The sequence below is a fragment of the Balearica regulorum genome, chromosome 2 (genome assembly GCF_011004875.1).
Source record: "Balearica regulorum gibbericeps isolate bBalReg1 chromosome 2, bBalReg1.pri, whole genome shotgun sequence".
Lineage (NCBI taxonomy): Eukaryota > Metazoa > Chordata > Aves > Gruiformes > Gruidae > Balearica > Balearica regulorum.
The window spans coordinates 9019131-9044599 of record NC_046185.1 but is presented as its reverse complement, the minus strand read 5'-3'; the positions used below and the strand labels follow the sequence as shown (position 1 = coordinate 9044599).

The following is a 25469-nucleotide window of genomic DNA, read 5'->3' as shown; positions in this document are numbered from 1 at the left end:
CTTCCCACTAATCTAGTGTTTGTAACAAGAATTTTCTTCCTGGGGACTGTGCAGACCACTGTCTTGGCAAAAGCAGGGTCTCCACTTATTTCCAAGTAATGTTAAGTATATATGCTTACAGTGTCATGGTGGATTTAGTTTTCTTGTGAAATGCACTGATAAAATAAAAAGTAAGTAGTAATAGCAGTGACTTGATAATATAAAATCTCTTTTTTTTTTTTTTTTTTTTTTTTTTTTTTTGTAATGTAGTGATGCAGAATGCAACTGTTGCTTTACTCAGATTTCTCAGCTAGACCTCCTGTAAAGGGATGTGTCTTGTTTTTGTTGCAAGAGACCAAAATCATTGTGTACTTTTAATTTGACTGTAAAAAAGGAAGGTGCTCACAGACAAAGAATCTTGAAACTGAGAATATATACTAGATATAACTTTCCTGAGGGAAAATCCCATGAAGCAATACAGCTTTTCTGCAAAAGTTAGTTTTGCGCCTCTTGTTTGGGTCTTCGTCATGCAGAAAAAAATGATACTGTTTCTTAGCATGCAAAGAGGTGTGATGTACAAAACTTTCTCTACAGTAAGACGTGCACCTGAAATAGCAAAATGCCTTTGAGTTTCCCATGTCTGCCCTGTAATAGATTTTGTTTAGAACATATCTGAAAACAGATTGTACAAAACCAATGCAAAGCAGTTATGGGGACTTTTTATAATTTATTTCATCTTTCATTAGGAAAAAAGTCTCAGTGATTACGGTCTTGTTTTAAATAATTTAAGAGCATTAACACAGTGTTTGACTTCATCTTTTGATTAATTCATTTATTTACCACTGCAATTTTGATGTAGAAGAGTAGATCAATGGTATGGCTTGCTTCCGTCTCTTGCAGGAGGCCGTGGAGTGCAGATATGCTAGGTGTCCCCTCCAGGTGTTCCCTGGTGGGTGTCAGGAGGAGAACTCCCAGGCTTCCCCCACCCATTGCAAGGGAAGACGACAGGTCCCTCCTGTCCGTGGAACCAGGTGACACAACGGCAGAAAGAGCAGATTTATTGCCCTACTGAAAACTACTGCGATCAGGTGCAAGGCTGTCTGACATGGACCCTAAACACCTTCGATCTTATGATTATCTACTCTTCATATCCCCTAGCCTAGAGGAGAGAAGGTTCAGGGGGAATCTCATCAGCATTTATAAATGGAAGCCGGAAGGAGCCGGAAGGAGCCAGGCTCTTTTCAGTGGTGCCCAGTGACAGGACCAGAGGCAATGGGCACAAACTGACACACAGGAGGTTCCCTCTGAACATCAGAAAACACTTTTTTACTATGAGGGTGACTGAGCACTGGCACAAGTTGCCCAGGGAGACTGTGGAGTCTCCATCCCTGGAGATATTCAAAAGCCATCTGGACATGGTCCTGGGCAACTGGCTCTAGATGGCCCTGCCTGAGCAGGGGGGGTTGGAGCAGGTGACCTCCAGTGATCCCTCCCAACCTGAACCTGTCATCATCAAAACCTGTCATCACCAGAACATGTCTTATCCCCTTCCCACAGAGCATATTCCAAGTACTGCCCAGTTACATGGGCTCTTGGATTCTTTTGTCGCATTCCATCAAAGATACCTTCTGGCAGTATCATTGCAAAACTGGGTGTTTGTACTAGTTTCACTCTAGGTTTTCCATTTTCTAAAAGCAATACGAAGTAACTATTGGATATTATTTTAATGAATAAATACAAGTCATGACTTTGAGAAATCTGTAATGCTCCCCATATACATTTCACTGGATAAAATGCAGTCACCATAACATATTAACGATCAGTAACAGTAATGAGATTATACAGATGCCTAGAGTTCCTGAGTTCATTTTGCTTTGTGGTGTTCAATGTTTACCAGCCAAATTACATTCATCGTTTAAGTTCTGAAATATGTTTAAATACTCTGTGAACTATTTTGATCTCTGAATCTCTCTTGCTAGTGCAAATGATCTATTACAAGATCTAAAGAGCACACAGATTTGTGCTAAGAGGTATTTACAGAGAAAATACATATATGTGTGTATATATATACATATATATATTAAAAATCCAATTCCTTATCTCTCCAAACCTTCATTACTCAAATCTGTGCAAAAAGGTATGACAGAACATCAGATTGAAAATATCTTGGCTCGAGAACATGGATTGCAGCATATTACACTCCCAGATGTGAGTGATTTCTTGATTTAGAAAGCAGTCACAAGTCAGGTTCAAAGGACCGTGCTAGCTGCTCCTTTATAACTTAGCAAAGGGTACACATATAGAAAAAAATTCTCTAATTTGTGAAATTTCAGATAATCCAGTTACAAATCTTTAAGCAATTTGATGAAAGGTGTCATTACTATTTGACATCACTCTCTTCAGACAAGAAATTCAGAAAACTCTTTAACATCCACTGTTGCTGATTTGCTCTCTTAGTTTAATTATTAAAAAGCTGCTATTAATATAAATATTATACATAAATATGGGGGTGCCTTCGGGAGATGAGGTTAAAATCTGGTCCTCTACACATAGAAGGTCACACCTTTGCAAGCCTACCTTTGTGGTTAGGCATGATATACCACAATTTACCTTTCACCTAAACTCTCCTTTTTTCTTTGTTGTATATCTGCTAGATTATGAGCAGCTGAGTTATGCTTTTGGATATGCCTGTACTCCCAGCTCAGGGCTAAGCAGGAACTGCTTTTCTCTGTGAGTTAAACCTATTCTTAATTTTTTGACCTCTTTGTGACACTGTAAGACATTACCAGCAGTTGAATTAAATGCCACTTGGAAAGTCAATGATTTTAATTTTTTCTCCTAAAAGGTAAAAATGACAGAAGTATGGAGTCAATATAAGCAGGTGTTTCTTGGATGCCAGATGTTAGATATTTTCTTGGGGCTTTTAACAACTTTCTGACTTGCTGTCAATGACAATGAATGAGTCTATATGGAGAAGAAAAAGGCTCCTTTTCTCGTTGTAGGTAGGTTCTGTAAAGACGGTTTTCAGCCTTGTGGAGGATACCAGAGTAAGAATTAATTTAAGTTGTTGAGCTGAAGTTAGTCCTTCCCTATGCAATCAGCTTTGTACAATGGTGAGCATCACCCTTGCTGAAGAGTCATCTGCCTCACTTGGCCCTTGACTTAGAGTCTGTCTCAGTTTATCCTGCTTGTGAGCAGGTTCTAATTTCAGGTGCACTGGGGAGGTTCCCAGCATATGCTGTAGCTGAAATAGCACCCTTAAGAAGGTCTCTGGTTAACATTCAGAAGAGAAAATGCAGAAGCATTGCCAGCATTTGATCATCAGCTGGTGTGCTTGTATCTCTCAGCTGTTGAAGGACTGCAGGACCACAGGTTGCTCTGCATTTCTCTTCTAACACCTCATTTTTGTTTTGTTTTGGTTTTTCCCCTGGTTGTCTTACATTTAGTCTTCATAGTATGTCGGTGGCAACTGAAGGGTACTCTTTCGTTTGCTCCCTGTGTATATAAGAGATTGGGCTTTCTTCTTTCTGGCACTTGCAAAAGAGGTGTTGTCATCCCCTGTTAAGGAGAGGTAGGAAGCAATACTTTCCCTCAGGCCATAGCTGAGACAAGAATCATCCATTGCTGCCAGAGTGCTTTCAGCATCTTCAGTCACCTCCAGCCTTTAAAAGAACGAAATTTTGTTACCATTTTGGCTACTTCAACTGAACCTATTAGTATAATATTAACAGTTGTTAAACTAAATGATGTTAATTCTATTGTATAAAAAAAATTAAAAAAAAATCCTTGCTCATAAATCACCAAACATTTCTGTCACTTAGCGATTTTCCAAAACAATCAGTACAACTGTGCTATCTAAATATTTTTTGGCATCTGAAAAGGAGATAACATCTATATACTTTCTCTCTTTCTTCTTAATCTGTAGGAAAAATGGCCTCAATACTGCACAAAATTTTCTTCCATTTCTAAGCAAATGAATATGCTTTGTGAAGGAAGGATAGCTGAGGGAAATTTACACTTCAAAACTAAGAGATGCTTTTGTTCCTGAAGGTGGTTGTTTCACCAGCTTCTGAAACCTGACCTACTTTCTCTAGTTGCAGTTAAGATATTAGAAATCTCATGAACTTCAAGTTGGGATGTCTGTTGAGAGACACAACAGGAAAGATCTATGCTGGGTTAATGCGTTCATTGCATTTGTGCTGGTTCATGGACGGCCGTCATGTGAAGAAGGGGGAGCCATTTCTGACTGTTGGGGCTCATCTGTAAGCCATTGCACGTTAGTGTGCCACCAGTGGTGGATCTGACTAGGTTCTATGGCCTGGCTCTTACTCCTGTCCCCTTGGTGGAGAGGACTCATGAGTTCCAGAGGACTGCATATGTGTCCACGCTCTTAGCCAGATAGAAGAAATTATTTGATGCTAACTGTACTTCCTTTCAAAGTTAGACCATGATTATCAGAGCTGGACATCCAGTATTCATGGCTTAACCTGCTGTCAGCAGCTTTGAAGATTGTCTAAGCTTTAAAACTGGTCTCAGGAGAAGGAAATGGCTGCTTCTTCTGCAAGTATATACAAGCCTGGAAAAAACCCTTGCTGTTTCTGGCAGCCTGTGTTGTATGTGGTACCTGTGAATATTTCTCCAGTTGAAGTTTTTATTCCGCATCACCACAGGAGGTACTTGATTCATTACGCTGTTGTTGTTAGTGCACTGGGTAAGGCAAGGTGTTGTAAGGACACAGCAGAGACCATCCGCAACTTCTGAATAGGGAAATGAATACACAGAAAGTTAATCCTTGCTTACTATTATCTTCACTGTTTTCCTTCCCTGGTGCATGCTCAGGTAAACACTCTTGGACGCAGTAGTGGTAGTAGTCAATAAATTGTGTGTTCTCAGCAAGGACACTGTAACACAGGCTTAACTTTTTCTTTTCCTCAAACCTTTGCCTTTTTATCTGGGGTATATTTCCCACAGTACAAGTGAGGAACTGAGACACAGAACGATAAAGTGACTTGCCGAAAGTCAAGAAGGAAGTTTATGACAGAGCAGGGACTTAAACCCAAGTTTCCTGAGTCCTCTCTGAGTTCTGCTTTTGCGTCCTATCATCTCAGCCATGCAAACAGAGTGCAAAATAGCTGCAAGATACAACCACTCAGATCGGATTCTATGTGCACGTATTCTGCTGTGGAACATGGCTATGAAATGAATCAAGGTTCACATGTTCATGCTGCATTTGGGTTACTTTCAGCTGTGTTTCTTCTCTCCATCCTATTCTCCTTGCCCCACTAGGAATGTTGCATCATGGCTGAATGCTAGTGTTTTACACCTCTCAGCCTTATTTCAGGGTGAGATTCTGTATCATCTCATGGTGGGGGAAGGAGGACAGCTAAATTTCACTACGTCTCCTCTTACATCTATAACTCAAGCAAAAATGTTAGTTGTTATAGGTTTTGGGTTCCTCTCTGCCCCTAATTTTAGGCTTTGATTGTTTGCTTCTTTCTAAATGGAGAAAAGCGTCAGCTAACTAAAATGTGAAAAAAAACCCAACCCTGTTTATTTTTAATTTATATTAATTTATATTAAATTCTCTCTCCTCTGTTTATACCATTGGACTTGAAAGGGGTTTTTTTGCATGTTTTGAATGTGAATATAGCTTTTCTCCCAGGTTTATCAGAGTACTTTTTGGCCAACACACTTTTTCATTTGCCTATGAAATATGCAGATATGGTAGCTTTACACTTTTGAAATTACAGAGTACCCATTGCTAATTAAAGCACAGGACATATTGTTCTCTTGTAACTTTTGTGCAATTAACCTATTGCAATCTTCCTTCCTCGTTTTAAAATGTTCTCATTGTAATACATGTTAACTGCAGCCACTTAATTATGTTGTTTGTCAAGTTATCTCTCTGACACAGGTTAAATTGCCATAAATCTGGAAAACTATCATTAAAACAGGTGTCATCCACTGGACTGATATTAGGAAAACTGACAGCTGAATCCGGATTTGAACTAACAGCTTGAGCCCCTTGAGATAACTTCTCCTGATAAAATCCAGCCATACTCTTCTAAAGTAATAGGGAAGAAACCAACAACATTTCTGAGAATTTTCTGCTGCAGATAAGGTTATGTGAGGTAGTGGTTCCTAGGGAAAATGTGAGTGCAGAACCTGGTCTTGTATGTCCTGATGCTATCTGTCTGTCTGTATGGTAAATACATGGCAGACATGTCCACGCTGGTAAACAAAGTGAGCCAGGAGTTGAACTCTGGCCCTGGGACCCAGAAACACAACTTGCATCTGTACAGTTTAACATTTTTGTACACCCAAACTTTGACTTCAGCTGTGCTCTGAGAGGGGCTGGGCATCCCCAGCCTGTGCTAACCTCCAGCTGTATTTGAAAGCTGTCTAGGGAAGTGCTAGACTCTGGAGTTTGGACCAAATAGTGTAGGGACAGCTCTGTTGACATGGTCATGCAATATCATATACCAATGTGGGCAGAGCCTGTCTGTCTTTATTTAGCTGAGTTCTTGGATTGATTTCAGTTGTACTGTTAAGGGTAGCATATTTGTATTTAGGATCAAAAATAAAATAAAAGGCATAAGCCAAAAGTTTTTCCATTACTTTTTCTGTGGGAGCAGTTGCAAGCCGCAGACATGGGCAAAACTTCTTGTTCTGGACCTTTGATAGATAGTTTTACAGTTGCCGGTGGAAAATATGTTTATTCTGCAGTTCTTTTTACCTGAGTAGTGATTCACAAGGTCTTCAAGGCACTGAAAGGTTTGCCGTGGAGAGATGTAATACCAGTTATTGGGAAGGCGGAAGATCCTGTAATGTTTCACTTGCCTGTGCCTCACCGACAAGGAATATAACCCTGGAGAAAGAGGAGAACTAATTACACCGAAGTAGGGCCCTAATTCTGGATGGATAGCAGTGACCACAACCAGAGTATCTCTAACATGTGGTGCCAGGATCAAAAAGGTCCAAGATCTGAAAAAAACTGAGCGGCTATCCTAATTTCTACTTATATAGTATACTTTATATATATACTTAAGTATAACAAAGGGAATAAAAGGCCCAACATCAGGGCCTGAGATTTGGTTGAATTTAAACTTCTGGTGTGTTTTTCCTTTATTTTTGCTAGTATGGGATTTTTTTGAAATAGTCTAAAGGAAATAGGCCTTTACAGAAGTTTGCCTTCCTCTAAGAGGGGGACCAGACTTATGTGCTGGTACGTTGATTTAGTCAGCTCCCATTACTGCAGTAACTGATACCTGATAATGCAGTCCTGGCAGGAGATGACAACTTGGATTTTCCTTTTTCTTTGTTTCAAATTATTGTGCAGCATTTAGTTGGTAAGGACTGAATGCTGATCCTAAATTTCTTTGAATTTAGTGTAGGTATTATGAAACTACTTGGCCTGTGGTATGCAAGAGGTCAGAGTAGATGATTTATTATTCCCTTCTAACTGTAGTATCATGATATTAGGATGTGTTCTGGTACTTCACAAAAAGGGACGATATCGTGTTGCACAATGGGAGGTTTATTTCCATTGAAGACAATAAAAGTGTAAACTGTGTGCAGTACAATTCCCATGTAGCAACAGAATTGCTATGAAAGAAAATAAAATTAAAGGCATGTCATTTTTAAAAAGTAAATAAAAGAGCCACCTGTTTATATAGGAAATGCACTTATCAGCCACCCCCGTTGCTTGGTGTGTATTTTATAGCGTCTTCAGGCAATCTTTTGTGGACCAAGGGAAAGCTGTGACTTTTCCTCCATTTGAAAAGTCCCACTGCCTCATAAGCTTTGCGTGCGACCAAGGTAAATAATAATGTTTAAACAACTGTGTCTTGTTTGTGCTGATGCCTGTGGAACTTTCCATGGCCATCGCTAACCCTGTTTCCAGCACCGCTCATAACGTCGGTGACTGGTGAAGACTGGCATGCTGCACTGGGTGCCTCTGCCTTCCCATTACATACATATTCTGGTTTCGGCCTGATCCATATGAAGCTGGACAGGGAGTGAATTAAAGAGCTGTAAAACTGTTAATGCCTGAGATCAAGGGGAAAAAAATCGTATTTTCTCACCTTTCCTAGTTTCACTCTCTCTGATCATGAAGGAGCCAACCTTGGTGTTGGGTAGCTGTAGAAGTTCCTCTGCTTTTTCTCTTCCCAGCCCTTCAAATAACCAGCTGTGAAGCAGGAAAAAACAAATTCTGAAATTTGGACACCAGTGAAACAGAGAGCAGCATGTGGCCGTGAAAGTGCAGCATTAGCCAGGAAAAGTGACTGCAAAAAATAACACTGTGGCTTTCTGTAGTTACTCTCTCAACTATGTCCAGGCATATTTCCCCAGTTTATGGAGAAAATCTTGCTCTCTTTGAGCTCCATTAACTTTTGTGAGACTAAGAGAAGAGTGAATAAGGTTTGGACTTATTAGGGAAAACAAAACTTTTCGAGCTGCCTTGATCTGAATTGTTGGGTACATATCCATGTAGTATATTGATGGAATATCTGTGGCATTAGTTAAATCCCTCTTTTTCTTTTAAACCGCTTTTATTAACCCCAAATTGTATTTTACTGTATCATAAATAAACCCAAAATAAAATACAATTATTCTGCTTATGCTAGGGAACAGTCCAGCCATTTAATTTAATTGGCTTTGTGGATAAAGGAAAGTGAAATTAGTCCTACTGATTTTCACCATAGCTTGGTGCACTGCTGTATTTTGTCACAGCTAGTGTCTCACCATATAACTGAGCTTGCTGGGCTGGTGTAGGAGTTACTGGCACTTTATTTTAAAGTTGTTCTTGTGTGTTTGATCCAGTCTGCTATCAGCAAAATGGTCTTGGGGAAGCTTCAGACGGTAGCTTCTGTTACCATATCTGTGCCCTGTCTTTGGGAAAGCATCTCTGTTTCAGGAGGGTATAAAAGCATATTAAAATTTAAGCATTTGCATAAATTGTGGTGAAGTTCACAGTTCATATGCTTAAAACTAAACAGGTATTAAAACTTGCCAGAAAAGTTTTAAGTGTGTACTTTAGTGGTTTTTTTTTTCTGAGTGGTGTCTAGGGCAACAAGAAACCTCTGAACCTTCCTTAGCTCTTCCAGTGAGAGAGTTTACACTCTTTATTAGTCTTTCTATTGGTTCTTTTTTCTGTTTTTCATAAGAAACTCTAGATTAAATTTTACACTTTATAAATACTAAAACTTCTTTCTAAATAAGTTCTCTTTATCAATGTCTTGAAATTAGACATCAGTCCATGCAACCGAAGTATTTAAAATATCTTATATGACATTTGAGGGTTTTTTGACCCTTTCCTTTTCATAGCATCTAAACTTAGATGTGGATTTCATGTTCTCAGATTTCAAGGGAACTATTTTAGACTGTCAATAAATAAAATTTCTGTCTGTCTAGTCACTATTGGCATAATTTTGATTATGACACTGAATAACTGATGAGGGCAGTGTATGTAGAAACGTAGTGTTGAAAGGCTATAGGAAATGCATTTACTTACCCGTGGTAAACTTTTGCTACGTATTTTCCTGGAATGTAGTTTTCTCGACCTGTTGTAAGGGAATGGACTCTCCACCAGCCTCCTTCACTGTGTGAAAGCAAGAGAAGGGATTTTTTCAGATGTACTTTCAGAGCTTGTTCTCATTTTAGAAATTAGTTAGGATGTACAGATTAACCTGTAGCCTTCTGTCTGTGTTCCTGAATCTCCGCATTCAGAAAGAGACCCAAGTTTGTTTCATTTGGAATAGTTCGATTTCTAAACCTACATCAGGATTAAATTTGGACAGAGAAATAAACTACAATTGTTCCATTTAAATTACCCAAGTAATAAAATATTTTTCTGTAGTTAAAAGAAGAAGGGTGAAGAAGTGGTTAAACCATGCTGTGCTCTGCCTTCCCACAGCTAGGCTGATACTTGTACCCAAGATATTCAGCTTATGAGTGAGTATGCTGTGTCTGGAGAGCCCCGTAGTTACTCCTGTAACATCAGGGTAGACATACTCAGCAAATGGGCTGAGTCTGCCTGGGAACAGGTTTTCAGTCTAACAGAACCTGGTTCATGGTCTGCTCTTTTCCTTTTCCTTGTCTTCAATGAGTTGCTGATCAGACTCCAATAAAAAAGACCTCTAGATGAAACTAGGTGACTAGACGTGTTTTTTCACTGATAAATCTTAGGTTCTTGCTGTGATACTGAATGCTGGCTTTGGATTTTGAACCCCTTAGGAAGAGCAGGGTAACAAGAATTTTCACAGGGATGCTGCGGAGCTTTAGTGATTAGTGCAAGGATGCTGATGATTGATGGGTTCTCTCCACCCTTTCCTTTTAGAGTTTGAAACCAAATAATAGAGCATCTTGTGTTTGAGTGCTGGTTTTGTGGACATTCATATAAATGCTCCCAAATAATGCCCAGACAGCAAACTAGAGTCTCAATGTATGTCAAAACAGCTGAGTTGAAAACACTTAGGTTAAACCTCTGGAGTTACAGCTGCAGGGACCATGGTCCAGAATGTATATGCTGAGGGAAAAAGAGACGTGTCTACTGCTCAGAGCTGGAAATTTCAAGACCCCACAAGCTGACATGAAATTATCTATAAGAAGTTTAGATTATTTTGTTTTTTCCCCCACAACTCTCCCAGACAGAACCAAGAATTGCAATTAAAAAAAAACAAACCTGAGAGACTCAGCATCTTCCTCCCTCCAAACTGTAATATTACTGACCCTGAAAAATCCCTCTGATGATTAAAAGTCCCAAAGCAGCACATCTCTTCTGGGGCAGGAGCCACAGAAATTATGTAGATTTGGGGGATCGCTGGAGGACATCTGGTTTGACTACTGCCAGCTAAATGCACTTATTCATCTGGTGATGAAAGGTGCCTGACAACTGTGGAGAGTGAGAAACTGTGCCAGAGGTGCTTATCTAAACCTGCCAACCCAGAGCAGTCACAAATATCTGTGAGGAGTAATATTTTCTATGGAGGTTCCATCTATCGTGTTCCTGGCAGGACTGGTGGGGCTGATTGCCGCTACATGTAATTGCTTTGGTGGAAGGCTGAAAATCTGCCGTTGTAAAAGCAGTACGTGCTGCCTGCTCATGCTGGCTTCTCTGTGGTGACCCCTCATCGCTCGTGGCTCATCGCCTGCCACGCTGCTCTCCTCTTCCACTGCATTTTATTTCTTTGAATGACTTGAGAAAAAGATTATACCTACAGCTTGTGTGCAGGCAAATGGTTCCTATTAACATCAGCGCATTCCCTGATAGGGAAGAACAGGTCCTTCATTAGGACACTGCTTTGCATAGAGCATTGGAGTGTCTTGTCTTCTGTGAACAAGCTGATTTAAAACAGGAAGAGGAAAGTTCCCATCAAGGCTTGCTTTGGCTCTTATTTACTATTAGGAGAAGCTCTTGATCATTGCACAACAGACAAACATGATAAAAACTGCTGCTACAGAACCCTAGTTCTTTTAGAAGTTGTTGGTCCAGTAGATCATACTATGCAGCACACGTATGCATATGATGTGCCACACATATAATTCCCATTGATACAGGCATATGTAGTTATGTGGTGGTGTTTCATCAGCTCTTAGCTGGTGAAAGCTGGGAGTGAGGCTTTAAACTGGAATTTCCAAGCTAAAGCAAGTGTTGTACCATGTTGCATATGTTATGCAAACTGCAGCAAGGTTTAAACAGCTAGAAGTTACCAGAGAAGAATTCCCCTGGTTTAGGGAAGCTCTCCATCAGCAGAAAATTCATCTAGTGGTATTATCTGAGCCTTGTGACCTCTAGGTTCGTGGAGGTGAGGAAAGCACTTTGTTAGCAGAACATAACTGCAGCTGTTCTGGGCCAGACCAAAAGGTCCACGTAGCCCTGGATCTTCTTGCTGACAAAGGCCATTGTAGGTCACAGTGGCCTGGAGAAGAGTCCGAGAATTCATCAATCATCTGTGTTACTTCTCTTGAGTACTTCTGTCCTCCAACCATTTGAAGCTCTGACTTCCTCAGGTAGAGAATTTTTTTTTTTTACAAATTTAGAAATCATCAGAGGATTTCTCTGCTATAAAGGTGACTGGTCTCCCCTTGAATCCATCTGCTCCATCAGCTGCAAAAATGAAGTCTTTCATTTCTGTTTAAGCAGTGAAAACACTGGCTGTGGGCCTGAAGAACTTCTAGGAGGTCACTGCGTGCCGATAAAAGTTGTGCATAAAAGAATATCAGAGCTGCTGGCTTCCATTTTTGAAGACGTGTGCTCACTCTTGTGTGTAGCAATATTTGCACTATGCTTAAGGTCAGTCTGAACTAGTGCTCTTAAGCCTACTTCTTTCCAGGGCTGATAAATTTTTGAGTGAAACTGGCTGGGAAAGCTGTGACTTTTTTTTTTTTAAATCCCCACTAAGAAAATGCAGAATCGATTAAAAAAATTAAGTAGAAAAAGAAAAGCTATTTCTTATCTTATTTTTGTTAGACTTGCCTTAAATCTAGGGTGAAATTCTAAGACGTAATCAAAAAGGAGTTGTTAGATAAAAAGGGTGAGAGAGAAAATGAGAGATGCACTCGACATCATAGAGAAATTCAGAATAATTTTCCTTTTCTATGGAATTCAAACTATTTTTGCTCTTACTCTGTTTTCCACTAACATGAGGGGGATATTTTCTCAAAATCATTTTTCAAAATGGAATTCTGTTTTGAGTTCTCCTTTAGAATAGAGTCTGAATCGAGCTTCAGAAACCATGCCAGAAGAATCCAGGGATCAAAGAACAATCTCAAATCCCAGATCCTTAAACTATAGGGAAATAGTACACCATGGCTAAGCATCCTTCCGTGCAAATTCTGAACTCAGTTCATTTTGCCGAACTGCATCCAGTTTGGGCCAGGTGTATAAAACAGACCTTTGCACCAATTGTAGCAAAACTTGATTTAAAAAAAAAAAAATTAAAAAAAAAAAAGGATCAACTTACTCTGATAGCACACGCAGTTTTTCCCCTACGTGAAATATAGGTTGGCTTATGTCTGCTGAAGGATAGTCATAGAGGACAGCAAGGAAATCACTCTCCTGACCTGTTAAAGAAGAAGGAAAATGTCACTTAAAACCAAGACAGAGTTCTGAAGCAGAAATGGATTTTTCATTATGTATGTTATATTTTACATAGTATGTCAAATGGGAAAATATCTCACTCTGAAATGTCACTTGGTAAACATAAAGAGCTAAAGATGAGCCTATAACTTTATAAGAAGGATGTGAAGATACTAGAAATGAAAAAAAAAAAAAAAGTAATTTGGTTAATTGTAAGCAACTAAATTTAGACCACTTTTTCTAGTAATTACCATATTTATTTAAATGACATAGTCAGTTTGAAACTAGCAAAATTAGTAAGTATTTATAGTATTAGGAAGTAAACCAGTTTGATTAATGCCACTGTCTCTAAATGCCTCCAGCTACAATTTTGAGACAAGCTGATGCATTACATTTAAGGAAAGGAAGATGCATGTTGAATTGTTCCATCATTCAACACCACTGATACTTTTCAAAGGTATGAAATTAGTTTAGATCAAGGGCAGTGAGAGTGCAGCCATTATTGCCCATTTTCCATCGCTTTTTAAAATTAGCTTGATGAACTTTTTCTCCCCTCTTGTGTGGAAACGGTACTAGAGGTAGCGCCTGATGCCCTTATCCTCAGTCAATGAAGAGACGCAACATGGGTATTTATAATTAAATCATTGTACAACTGCAATTTGCAGAGCTGAGGTCAGTGAAGAGAAAAGACCTTTTACATCAGTTGGGATGACTCTGGGGCTTGCGGCACTGTGTAGGACACGTGCTGAGTGTCCTGGGTTTCTCAAGGATGGAGGAGGCACTTCGCACAAGACTGGGACTATCAAACATTCAAGAACTCCTCACCCAACAGTAATCTGTGGTGCCCAGTAAAAAAGGTGAGAGATTCAGAAATGGGTCATGCTGGGTGTTTTGAGCTCTTTGGTAGAAGTCCTGGCAAGAGGGATCATGCTTCTCCTTGAAGTGGGTCCCTTCCCTCTGCACGTCGCAGTACCGTCCACCGGCACACGGGGAGACAAAGCTTTTCCCCTGCCTCCAGCAGGATCAGCACCCCGTTCTTTAGTAATACCATCTAGCAGTACCTCTGCAGAAGTGGTTTGCTCTCCATACTTTCCCTCTCTGTGCAGCTCAACATGTACAAAAATGGGAATGAATTCAGGGGAAGAGAGAAAGAAATTACCCAGAGAGATAGACCCACTTCTGTATCTTGTTAGATTTTCTCATTTAATATAGATTCCTTGTCAACTTGTCTTTAAGGAAGACAATTATTTTTAGGGAAACCTAGAAACAGCATCCTATGTTTTGAGCCTCTGTGTCCCCAGGCCTTACAAATAACTCACAGTGAGAATGATGAAAAGCTGAAGGAAACAGGCAAGTCTGCAGAAAAGAAATATTTTCAAGAAGAGAGATTTTACACTTGTTATATGTAAGTGTTAAGGAAAATATTCCACATCTGTGGTTTAAAGGAAATAAAAAGCAGTGTTTTCTCAGTTGATTTTGAGCAGCTGCTTGTGGTTATGTTATATGGACTTGTGTTATGCAAAGTAGTGTGTCATTTTACCTTAATATTCAAATTGACTGTAAACTTTTTTAGCCTTGCTAGCCTTTGCCCATTGAAGTAGCCCCATGGTACAGTTAGTGAGCATCGCTATGGATGCATAGGTGTGTAGAGTCTGGAATAGACATTGATAGTTTGGCAGTGTGTTTAGTATTAGTATTGCCATGGTTTTCTTAGTTGATTAGTGTCACTGAATTAAACAGGGACTAGTCCATCAGCCAACTGCTGTGATTAGTCTACTGTAACTTATTATACAATTAGTTTAACTATACTGAAGAAATTCTGTGCTAAGCATGCCTGTGATTGCTTCCTTGTTCTGCACGAAAAATTAAGAGACACTTTCTTTGTCTCTGAAACCGCTTAGTACCTGAGGCTAACCAGAACTGAGTATTGGTGCTGAGTCTCTTTCAACAAAGCAATATCTTTACCCAGGACTACAAGAAATACATGCCAGAGGGTACGTTGTAAGAACTGCAGGATGAGGATAAAGTGTTGTCGGCTAATTTCTCATTGCAGATTGTTAGACAGCAGTTCTACAGGGAATGTCATTTTTTCTTAGCTTAATGACAATGCCTTTAGCAATGCTTTTTTTAAACTTCTGCTGTTTATTTATAAATGTTTCCATACTGAAAGGGTGGAAACCAAGTGCTTTTCTGCTCTCCTTCCTTGGGTACTGGTGGTTTGCATTTCGTTATGCACTGTGGGTTACATGACTTTTTCTCTGCTCTAGCAAGGTCTGTGTTACTTTGCTTACACTTTCATCTTTATATTCATTTTTGTTTCAATTTTGCACGTTAATTTGTAGTTCTGAAAAGGAAGGAATTAATCATAATGCTGGCTGCCACATCCATGCAAACGTTTCCTCTTGAACTGCATGTACTTACAGTGAAAGTAAAGGGGTTTTGTACTACCCAAACCCTTTCAACCTTCCTACTCTACAAACAAGACCTCGTTTTAATTGGTATTTAAATCAAACCTCACTGGGTTTTTTGGTCATGTAAAATACCCCACCACACTGTACAACATTTCACAGAACCCCATACTAGCTCCTTTCAAACACAAAAGCCTCAAAACAGGGACTAAACAAATTACACTGTTTCTTCACACCTGAATTTCACAGTGATCTAATGCATTTGATCTAATGAGCTCCCCACACTTTTAAGTTGTAAAAGAAAAAAAAGATTTGCCTGAGTTTCTTTCTAACGCAATGTCTCCTCCGCAGTGCAAGTGTAGGTTAAATGGAACAACTCAAATGTTGGAGTGGAAAGATCGAAGCACAGTCATTTCCACTGAATCAGGTGTTAATTCTTTTCTTTTCTTTTCTTTTCTTTTCTTTTCTTTTCTTTTCTTTTCTTTTCTTTTCTTTTCTTTTCTTTAGGAGTAGGAAATGAAATACATGCTAGTTTTAGATGTCTGCATCCCTGGATGTCTGGCAAAGTGTGAGACTGAATATTGCATGCTTCAAATTATTCATTGTGAATGGACTACAAAGTGCTATTAGAGAGAAGGGAGAGCGTAGGCAGAACCTCCAGATCCAGCTCATCACCCTCAGAAAACGCTGTGCTGTGCACCAGTGTGGTCCCTGTCTGGAGCAGGAATGAGCTACTCAGAGCTCAGCTCCCTGCATCATCCTGGCTTTCCTATACAGCAGAAATACTATGATTTATGGCATGGTGTATACCAGAGAGGGTAAAGGAGGGCACTCGTGTGTGTCCAGGAGGCTGGCTGTGCAGCAACCATAAGGTGTGGCTGCAGAGTCGCACTGGCGTACCCAAATTAGAGCTAAACCAGCCAGCCTGGGGACTGAGAGTTATGCAGGTGCAACTCAGGAAGGATTAACCCTTGATTCGAGGTCCCAAGGGAGGAAAGAGGAGGGGGTTGGCTCACAACCCCTGATGACTCCTTGCTGCTGTAGCTACTCTGTTATCAGGATGCGGGTTATGCCAGGGATGCCCATACAGTGTGCTTTCAGATGGAGTGCAGCCGTATTTGGAGTCCAAACGCCTCCTTGGGAAATGCAGCTTATGCACTATTCCCTTTCTCAGGACCAAGACTGGAGGTGAGGAAAGCACAAGGTTTTGCTTTCAGTGCAGCTCTCAGGCAGCATGAGGGACTTACAGGGGTCTGAGGAACACATTCACACTGCAGATCAAGTCTGCAGACTCCAATTATCTGTTTTCTTGCCCCTTCTTTTTGGATATTCTTTTCTTTCTCTTCTTTCTTTCTCTTCTGTTACAGTCCTTCATTTTATTCAGTCTCACTGAAATGAGCCACTATAAAACCTGTTTTTCCTAATAACTATTTGGACTGTTGTAAGTCTGTGGATTGGATCCTCCACCTCACTTAAATCAAAGGTGGCTGTTCCTGGCCTGAGGGAAATCTTCTGTGTTTGGTGATGTGATTTGGAGTTTTATCTGCTCAGGAAGACAAATAGATGAAACTCACTGAATTTACCCCAATATATGCTTTTAGTACTGAGTTCCTTTTCAAAAGTCTGTTTTCATTGGATTTGGATGACAGTGGTGATATTTGTATTCCCAACTTTAATTAGTAACATCTAAGCCATTACGAAAGATGCTGGTCAGATGCAGACTGAGTTACACACAAAGAGCTATGTAGGCTGTTAAGTCATAGAGTCATAGAATGTTTGTGTTGGAAGGGACCTTTAAAGGTCATCTAGTCCAACCTGCCTGCAATGAGCAGGGAGGGACATCGTCAACTAGGTCAGGTTGCTCAGAGCCCTGATCTTGAATGTTTCCAAGGATGGGCCATCTACCACCTCTCTGGGCAACCTGTTCCAGTGTTCCTTATGTCTGGTCTGAATCTACCCTCTTTCAGTTTAAAACTATCATCCCTTGTCCTATCGCAATAGGCCCTACTACAAAGTCTGTCCTCATCTTTCTTACAAGCTGCCTTTAAGTATTGCAAGGCTGCAATAAGGTGTCCCTGGAGCCTTCTCTTCTCCAGGCTGAGTAACCCCAACTCTCTCCGCCTTTCACCACAGGAGACATGTTCCACCCCTCTGATGACTTTTGTGGCCAAAAAGCTGCCTTTGGGTGCTTAAACATAGGTAGCCAGTGCAATTTCAGCTATGTGAGTATCCAAGACATCCCTACAGCCTTGGCAGATGCCACTGTAGCTGAGGGAGACTTGTTCCCTCCCCAAGTGGGAGCAGAAGGTCAGGCAGGATCTGACAAAGCACCTTTCTATATGTGCTAGACGTGTAGGAGAGTGCAAGTAGATAGAGCCTTGAATTCCTAAATGGATAATTTCCCCTTGCAATCGCTCTGCTATGAATGTTTGCTGTTTTGTTTTAGGGGTATATTCTATTTACATCAGTGGAAGGGATGCAGTTGGATTTAGCCCTGCTAAATCCTGATTTTTAGCATGTGCAGGAATAATACAAACTTGGTCACAGCCATGGCAGCGACCCCTCACTCCCCTCCTCATCAGTGAGGTCGTGCTCTGAGTGCGTGCATGTCTCTGTTTTGATGGTTATGGTATTCCTGACAGCATTTGTTGGGAATATCAACATAAGACACTCTGCACAGAAAAAATAATTTGTCAGTTTATGTTATGGGCCTCTGAACAGCCATTAACAGTGTTCAGTCTCTGCTTTATTAGGAGCTAGGACTACACAGCTGCCTGTATCAGCTAGTTCTTGGCCATGCTAAAAGCAGAGCTGAGTTTCTTTCCAGCACTAATGAAATCAGGCTGATTCCCTATCCTTACAATACTGAGCAACACAAATGGGCCATACTTCATGGAAAAACTCAAAATTTTGATTAACACCTCCCCCCTTGAAAAAAAAAAAAAACAAAACCGAAAACAAAAAATCAAAACTGTTTTCTCTTCCTCACCTTTGGGGAGTGATTTATTGCAGCTCTTGTACCAGCTGTCTGTTGTCTTGTGGCATGAGGCTGTACTTACTCTCCACCTGCTCGCTGGCAGTTTGGGAGTAGCAGGTCCCCGAATCCCTCTTCCTTTCCCCCTTCAGATGCATGACCTCTACTAGCCTATGGTGGGGCCTTTGCAACCTGATTTTTTCATGTGTGGATGCAGAGGGCAGATGAGTTAGATGCCCCTTCAGCAGCTTGGCCTGTGAAATGTGTATTTCCTTTATTGATAAACCTGGTGACAAGTTGGCTGTGTGCTACTTTTAATGCAACTGCCTAACAGTGGACTTCAGGTTCAGTGCAAGCCTAACATTATTAAGGCTTTTAACCTTACATGAAGCAAACCCAAATTTCAAGAACAAATTTGTATAAAGTATCACATGCAAGGATGTCAAAATACACTATTTCTGGTTTCTGAAGTAGTGCTACGGTGCTTTCTGAACTGGAAGGCAGATCTTTCAAGGAGCACCAGCAAATAATAGTTTTAAGTTTGGATTTTTTAATTAAAGTACTTCTTGGAAAATTAGCTAGAACGTACCTAAAAATAAGCACTGCCTAGAGGATGCCCTCCTTCTCCTACAGCAGTCACTGACTACGTCTGGCAGATGAAAGAAGACACATGGATGAATGTACCATATATTTTGAACATCTTTTTCTCTTGAAAGAAATTAAATGAGTGCTTACCCGTTTGGCTTGGCACATTTGTTTCTTCAGAGGCTCTCGGTGTTTTCACAGTATTTCCCATTGCGCTCTCTAATTCCGTCAAAGCTCTTCAGAACTAAATCAAAGGAGACATTGAAATTAAACATAAGAATAACACCTGCTGTGCCAACAGATGAGAAATGACCTAGTTTGGGTGTCTCCAATTCTATATGGTTTTTCTTTTAAGAACTCTTGTGTCAAACTCATGTGAGAGTTTTACATACTTGCTACACTCTCACCACTTTGGTGCTTTTATCAGGGGAATAGCAGAAAACCACAGCTAGGGAAGTTGCTCAGAAGAACGCAATGTAGTAAAAGTTTCCATTACCAGCACCTCAGCACAATAGGAAGTCACAGCAAAGCCATGCCCATACAGTCATTTCATATACAAAATGTTCTTTTCAGCATTTGGAGTTCTGAAGCTACAAAGAAATTAATTAGATTGGCGTATCTGGTTTTCAGCGCTGTGTATTTCACAGTATATTATGACGCTTTATTGACGAACACTAAGAACGTTGATCGGCGGGTTTTTTTTCTGATGCAGTTGTGCACTCAGCAAATGTGGGCAATGATGTTTTTCCTCTTTTTTTTTAAGTAACACCTTGCCCCAAAGTGTTTGGTCTCAAAACCAGTGGTGCAAATTCCTCAGATACTTGTCTTAAAAAGTCTTTGTGGATGTACGGGAAACATTATCAGGCAATGAAACTAAATATTGTGAGAGGGACAGTTCCTTCTCATGGCTTTACTGCACCTGTCCTAATTCTACCTGATAGAGGAGAGAGAGAAAAACCCTTTGGATGTGGGAGGTGTCTCATGCTATGGTATATTTTCAGAGGCAGAGGAGAATCAGCTATATCTGTCTGAAATTGTACATTAAAGCAAAACACCACCACTAGCTGATAGGTAATTATTTTTAAAAAATATATTTCTGTCAGTTACCCAGTGAAAATGGTAACAGGAGCTCTAGCAGCATCGTGTGGGTATTCTGCATCTTTCAGTCTTTTCTAGCTTAAATATTTCAAAGATGATTACTGCCTTTGGTATGCTGCTCTTTATTTACAACAGAGCCTCATGGTGTTACATGGAGAGGTGTCTAGCTTGAGAAGCAGCACTGCTGAAATCAGTGAGACTTTGTTACTAGTTGCCTTTCAGAAGAAAATTGGCAGAATTGAGTATATTGCTTAATACCATAAAATTTCGATGTCTTACAGCAAGTTTAGGGAGAAATCTACAGAAAAAAATGCCGTTCAAAAGGACAGAATTTGTCTCTTATCAGATGCAAGTAGATCAGTGCTAAAACAGATGGTAATGCACAGTTTGACTCCGCCTCATCTGATTTTCAACCTTCTTAGTGCTTGTTCCCAAAAGCTCTTTGCGAGAAGTCTCTATTTCACCGGCCAAATGGCACATTACCCTTTCCCTGCCTGCGCTCAGGAACTAGCTTGTGGCACATCTGTAGGATGCAGCTGTGCCAGTGTCTTTCTGACAAGCGTCTGAAATCTGCTTTCACAAGGACAAAAACCTGTTTTGCTGCCTGATACAAGAAGTCTAGAAGCTGAATAAAAAAGTAGCCTTAAATTTAAATAAACTATTTGGATATTTACATTTGAAAAAAAAGGGTCTCTCTTGATAGCAAACAAAATCATTCTCCATCTAAATGCACTTAAGTTTCTAAAACTGAAATCAGAATTCATTTTGTCAGTCACTGTCTACTTGCAAGATTTTAATTTCATGAACTAACTATGAATATTTTTTTCACAAGACACAATTTTAATTTCTTCAATGTTTTTCTCAGTTGTACCCCATCAAGAATCAGAGGTATAGGGAGAGCAATAGCGCAGCCCGTACTTTGGCTACAGTTATTATAGATGTTCCTGGCTCGTTTTCTGATTAGCCAGCAAAATTTCCTGGGCATGGCAATAGAGGGCTCAACAGGACTGAAAAACTCAGCCAGAGAAGTGGGATGAATACCTGGACAGATAACCTCTGCTGAGCTCTGTGCTCTAGTAGCTGCATTTTTCAGGACTTAAAAAGGGCAGTTCAAATCTGGCTACGTGTACAGTAAGCAAGCTGCGGTTACCAAAATTTTGCACAATTCCAGACAGGTGCCAAGCATGGCAGCATAAATATGCCCATCTATAATTTTAACACATGTGACTGTTACTTAGATTAGAATAGTACTTGAATTTTGTGTCACAAAAAGTATGGAAAAATAAAAATAATAGAGTCCTACCTCTACGTACCCCTTTATTCTGGGTCTTGGTATTTAAGGGCCAAATAGGAGACCAAGTCGTCCTACTAGTGATCAGACTCGTGACAGAGTGCTTTCAAGGGCTTTTTCCCTACTCTTAAGATACAGCGGGTACAATTTTCAGGTGTGCCTGAGTCACTTTGGAAAGTGATACGTAGCATTTGTACACAATGGAAAGGCTTTGAAAACTTTAACTTACATAAACTTTCTAAAAGCACGGCACATTTGAGCAAGACACCTTCATTTTCCTAGATGGTATTTAGGGGTCTAGACTTGAAACATTGCTTTAAAAATACCTGACATGTTTTTGAAGGTTTGCTCAGATGTAGTTTGTAATTAAAGCACTTGCTCTCCAGTTGGATTAAGTACTGGGCGATTGGCATGTGCCTCCTTCGTATTTTTGCAGAGCACGTCCAAAACCGGCCTGGCTCTCTTCTGCCATACAAATCATCGCTTTATATGACCTTGCTCTTCTCAGAGAACCTCTGAAGTCAATGGGACAGAGCGTGCAGCCCAGTGCTGCTACTTTTAGAGGTGAAAGAATCTGACTTAGGGAAAATACAAATGTTATATAGTACTTACGGTAACAGTGAAGTGCAATGGCATTTTGGACTTTGACGTCACTAGCGTGACAGTTTGCTCATTACATTTTCCGTGCTAAGTTTTACCATCACTAATTGCCATTGGTGGCAGCATAAAGTCTTGAAAAGGGCAGAGAGTTCAAGATGTTCTCTGGAGTCGTGGCAGAAGTGTTCAATAAAAATAAGCAAATGGAAAGCTGTGACCACTGTCGATTCCCTTATCCGAAGTGATTAAAAGGAAAATGACAGATATCAGACTAGGTTTTCCCACCAAGGACACTTGTCATTATGCATTCGGGCAGAGTAAAGGTGCCTATAGTCCAGTCAAAGGTGGTGCAGTGAATGCCCTGAGGTCCTTTTCAACTCCCAGACATTTGAAAATGCGATGGAAATGGAAGAAATGGGAAATTTTATTTGATATGGAGGGGGCAGAAGATTGTTTCTACTTACTCGCTGGCGATGACGTATCACTGTTTTTAGAGTAAGAGTGTATGAATTAGTATCCTAAGTATTTCTAGACCAACAGTGCACGTGTCTCTCAAGTGCGTGACAGAATTAATGACTTCAGTAGCTTGAGTTTGCTTCAAGTATTGGCAGCGCAATACGAATCCATTGAATTGCTGCATGATAAACTGTATGGTGGTTTTCTGAAATTTTGAGATACTCTGCAAAAACAGACTTACAGGAAACTGTAGAGCATCTTGTGACTGAGCTGATTTTTTAATCATTAAAGTCAATAGCAGTTTTATAGATGATATTCCTTCGGAATGGCGAATCTGCTCCAGGCACTGCATCTCACTTAAACTTGGTAACAGCATTTGGGATACGAGTAGAGGTGGCATCCCTCTGTCATAAGAGCAGCTAATTATGCCAGATCCAAAGAAAATCGTTCACTGAGGGTCATTTGGGAAGAACTACGGAGAGGTGATAGACTCTAAGCTCACCTTGTCTTATCAACCTAAAGCTCTGCGTGGAGGAGAGCAGCTGCTGTTCAACTCAGAGGAACCGCTGTGCTGCTGGGCTGCAAACCAAACTCTACCTGCAGCTCTCCCCGCTCATAGGCCACCTCCTCAGGCTTGTGTGGAAATTTAATTTTAACCGTTCAGATCACATTTGCAGTCTTCCAAGCTTTGGTCCTTCCTCCCCTTCCCTTTTCACTTGTGCACATGGTGTTTAACGAAAGCCTGTCGCTGCAGCCATAGCTGTTCACAAACACACAGCTAGTGGGGTTTAATATCTTTACTGCTTTATTTTTGCTGCCAAAAGGAAAGTGAGGAACCATCTACAGCCCCAGTCCTGCTTTATTTAACAATGGCAGACCTCTCAGCAGATGTGAACTCTTCACCTGTCAAGACTGGAATCTCACTGACCTAAATTGTGGGTCCCAAAAACCTGTGGTACAATTTACACCTTCTGTTCCTGTGTGCAGCACATGTAGCAATAATTTCCTCTCGCAGAATTTGTTCTCTGAGAAAATGAGCTTCTGGAGCAGTTAAATAGAACGGCACATAGGAAAGTCCATTGCTTTGTAAGAACTTTTTCAAAGTTATATTTAAAATGATTGAGAAATAGTAAATATAAAGAAATGAAAATAATACGAGAAATAAAAAGGCAAGATAAGCACCTGAGTAAAGCCCCTTTGCAAGGGACGCTGCAGACTAGTAAAATAGGACATTCATCATTCCTGAGATGCTATACCGTATTTTATTTGTGTTACCTGATATTCACAGCTATACCGCCAAGGTATTAGAATTTAATTCTCAATAAGATTCACAGGTAATGTCTGAATCCCATTTAGCTTGAAAATGAAAGCACCAGCATCCTGTTATTTTTCATGTGGGGGAAAAAAAGCAGCTTAGATTTCAGAAGCTGTATATTTTTTGCTGGATTTCCCTTAATTTGTCATTAATCACAGTGAGCATCCTTTTAGCTTTTACGCACTTGTACCTTTGCACTTAGAAAGAACACTGGAATGCTGTAATCAACGTAATTCACAGAAACATGCAACCACGAAACAACAGAGAAATCGCACATTATGCAAACTTCTAACACTTTGAATAAAAAGTCCATTAATCTGTCTATGACATTTTTTATATTTTGGATTATAGTGAGCTGCAGTTTGCTTCAGCATAAGGTCCTATGCCTCTATCTTACTGTGAGCTTTCAGTAGAAATACACCTTGTCCCTTCTATCTTTAGTACCACTCCTTATGAAAAGAATCAAGACAGGCTTTTCTATTTCTACCTTTGGTGGCACTTAAAATCCATGGTCTGAATACTGTCATTGTTAATGAAATAGAACTCCCTTTTACATAAATAAAATTGAAACATTTGGTCCCGTATGCAGATAATCTAAAATGTATCAGAGCAATGATTACCTTTAAATGCTAGGCATGATACTCCAGGTTGCAGTATTTCTCAAAAAAGCCGTAGTCATAATACTGCTCTCATGCTGCCAGCAAGGTTTAGCTGATCAAGTCGAGGAGCAGCCGGTCGAATGAGTGCGTTGTGAAGTTCACGCTGTCATGTAGAGCAGCATTTGCCAAACAGGCCACATACTTCCTCTCTGAGAAATAAGGAAGACTCAAAGTGTTTGCAACAGATGAGGTTCCTGTTGCAAGTCACTACTCAAGACACTTTTTGTCTATGGGCTGAGGAATACAGGGAGGTTTTCAACAAATTGCATCAGGGCTGGTTTGAGCAGATATAAAAAAAATGAGCAAAATAACCTGTTTTACATTACTTACTTACACAAAAAGGGTTTCTCTTTCGCCTTTTTCTTTTTTTCTTCCAAATTTATTTATCCAGTAATGTTCAGTCCCCAACTGTTTTGGTTTATGTAGTTTTGCTAGGCTTTTTTCAGACAGACAGGAAGAGGCACAAAACTTTGTTTTCCATTCTTATTGAGCCTGAATGGGAATGCAGGGTTTGCTTTTTTTCTTTACTCTGCACCCCAAAACACCCCTGTCTGCAAATACTTGAAGCTCAATATCAGCAATGAAAGAATATGGAGTGAAAATCTCTCTGTGAAGCACATTTTCACATCAGTTGTACAAAGTGCAGAAGAAGGAGCAGTGTCTGAGACGGGGAAGATGAGATACTAAACTGTTAAATAAGCTGACTAAAGTCACTCAGGAATATAGTACTGTAGGTATGAATATAGAAGTCAAAGGGATTTATTAAGGTTTGCCCTTTGTTTTTATAATCAAGATTTGCTCTCAAAAGCTCACATACCTAATTTTGTATAGTAAAATAAAAATGAACAAAAAAAAACCAACAAAAAACTAAAGTAAAAAAAAAAACCAAAAAAACCCCAGAAAACCCAAGTAAAAAGTTCCTACTGCACACTGGAGTAGCTCTGAGTAGATGCTCCTCTGTTTGATGATGAAAACTAAAAGTTGACAAGTGTGGGAGCTGTTCTGTAAGCATTATTGGAACCGGGA

The 25469-nt window shown here is 40.1% G+C and overlaps 2 protein-coding genes across 2 annotated transcripts in view; one reads left to right on the top strand and one right to left on the bottom strand.

The window, feature by feature from the left end:
* Positions 1-25469, top strand: part of TG (thyroglobulin) — a 170703-nt gene that overhangs the window by 104914 nt on the left and 40320 nt on the right. The gene's annotated exons all lie outside the window — the stretch shown is intronic.
* SLA (Src like adaptor) lies at positions 1689-24679 on the bottom strand. Its single transcript, XM_010313234.2, has 8 exons — positions 24405-24679; positions 19178-19271; positions 12945-13044; positions 9494-9580; positions 8064-8167; positions 6716-6847; positions 4604-4736; positions 1689-3641 (listed from the first exon to the last, which is right to left on the bottom strand). The coding sequence occupies exons 2-8, from the start codon at positions 19236-19238 to the stop codon at positions 3422-3424; spliced, it is 837 nt and encodes a 278-aa protein (XP_010311536.1). The 5' UTR covers positions 19239-19271; positions 24405-24679; the 3' UTR covers positions 1689-3421.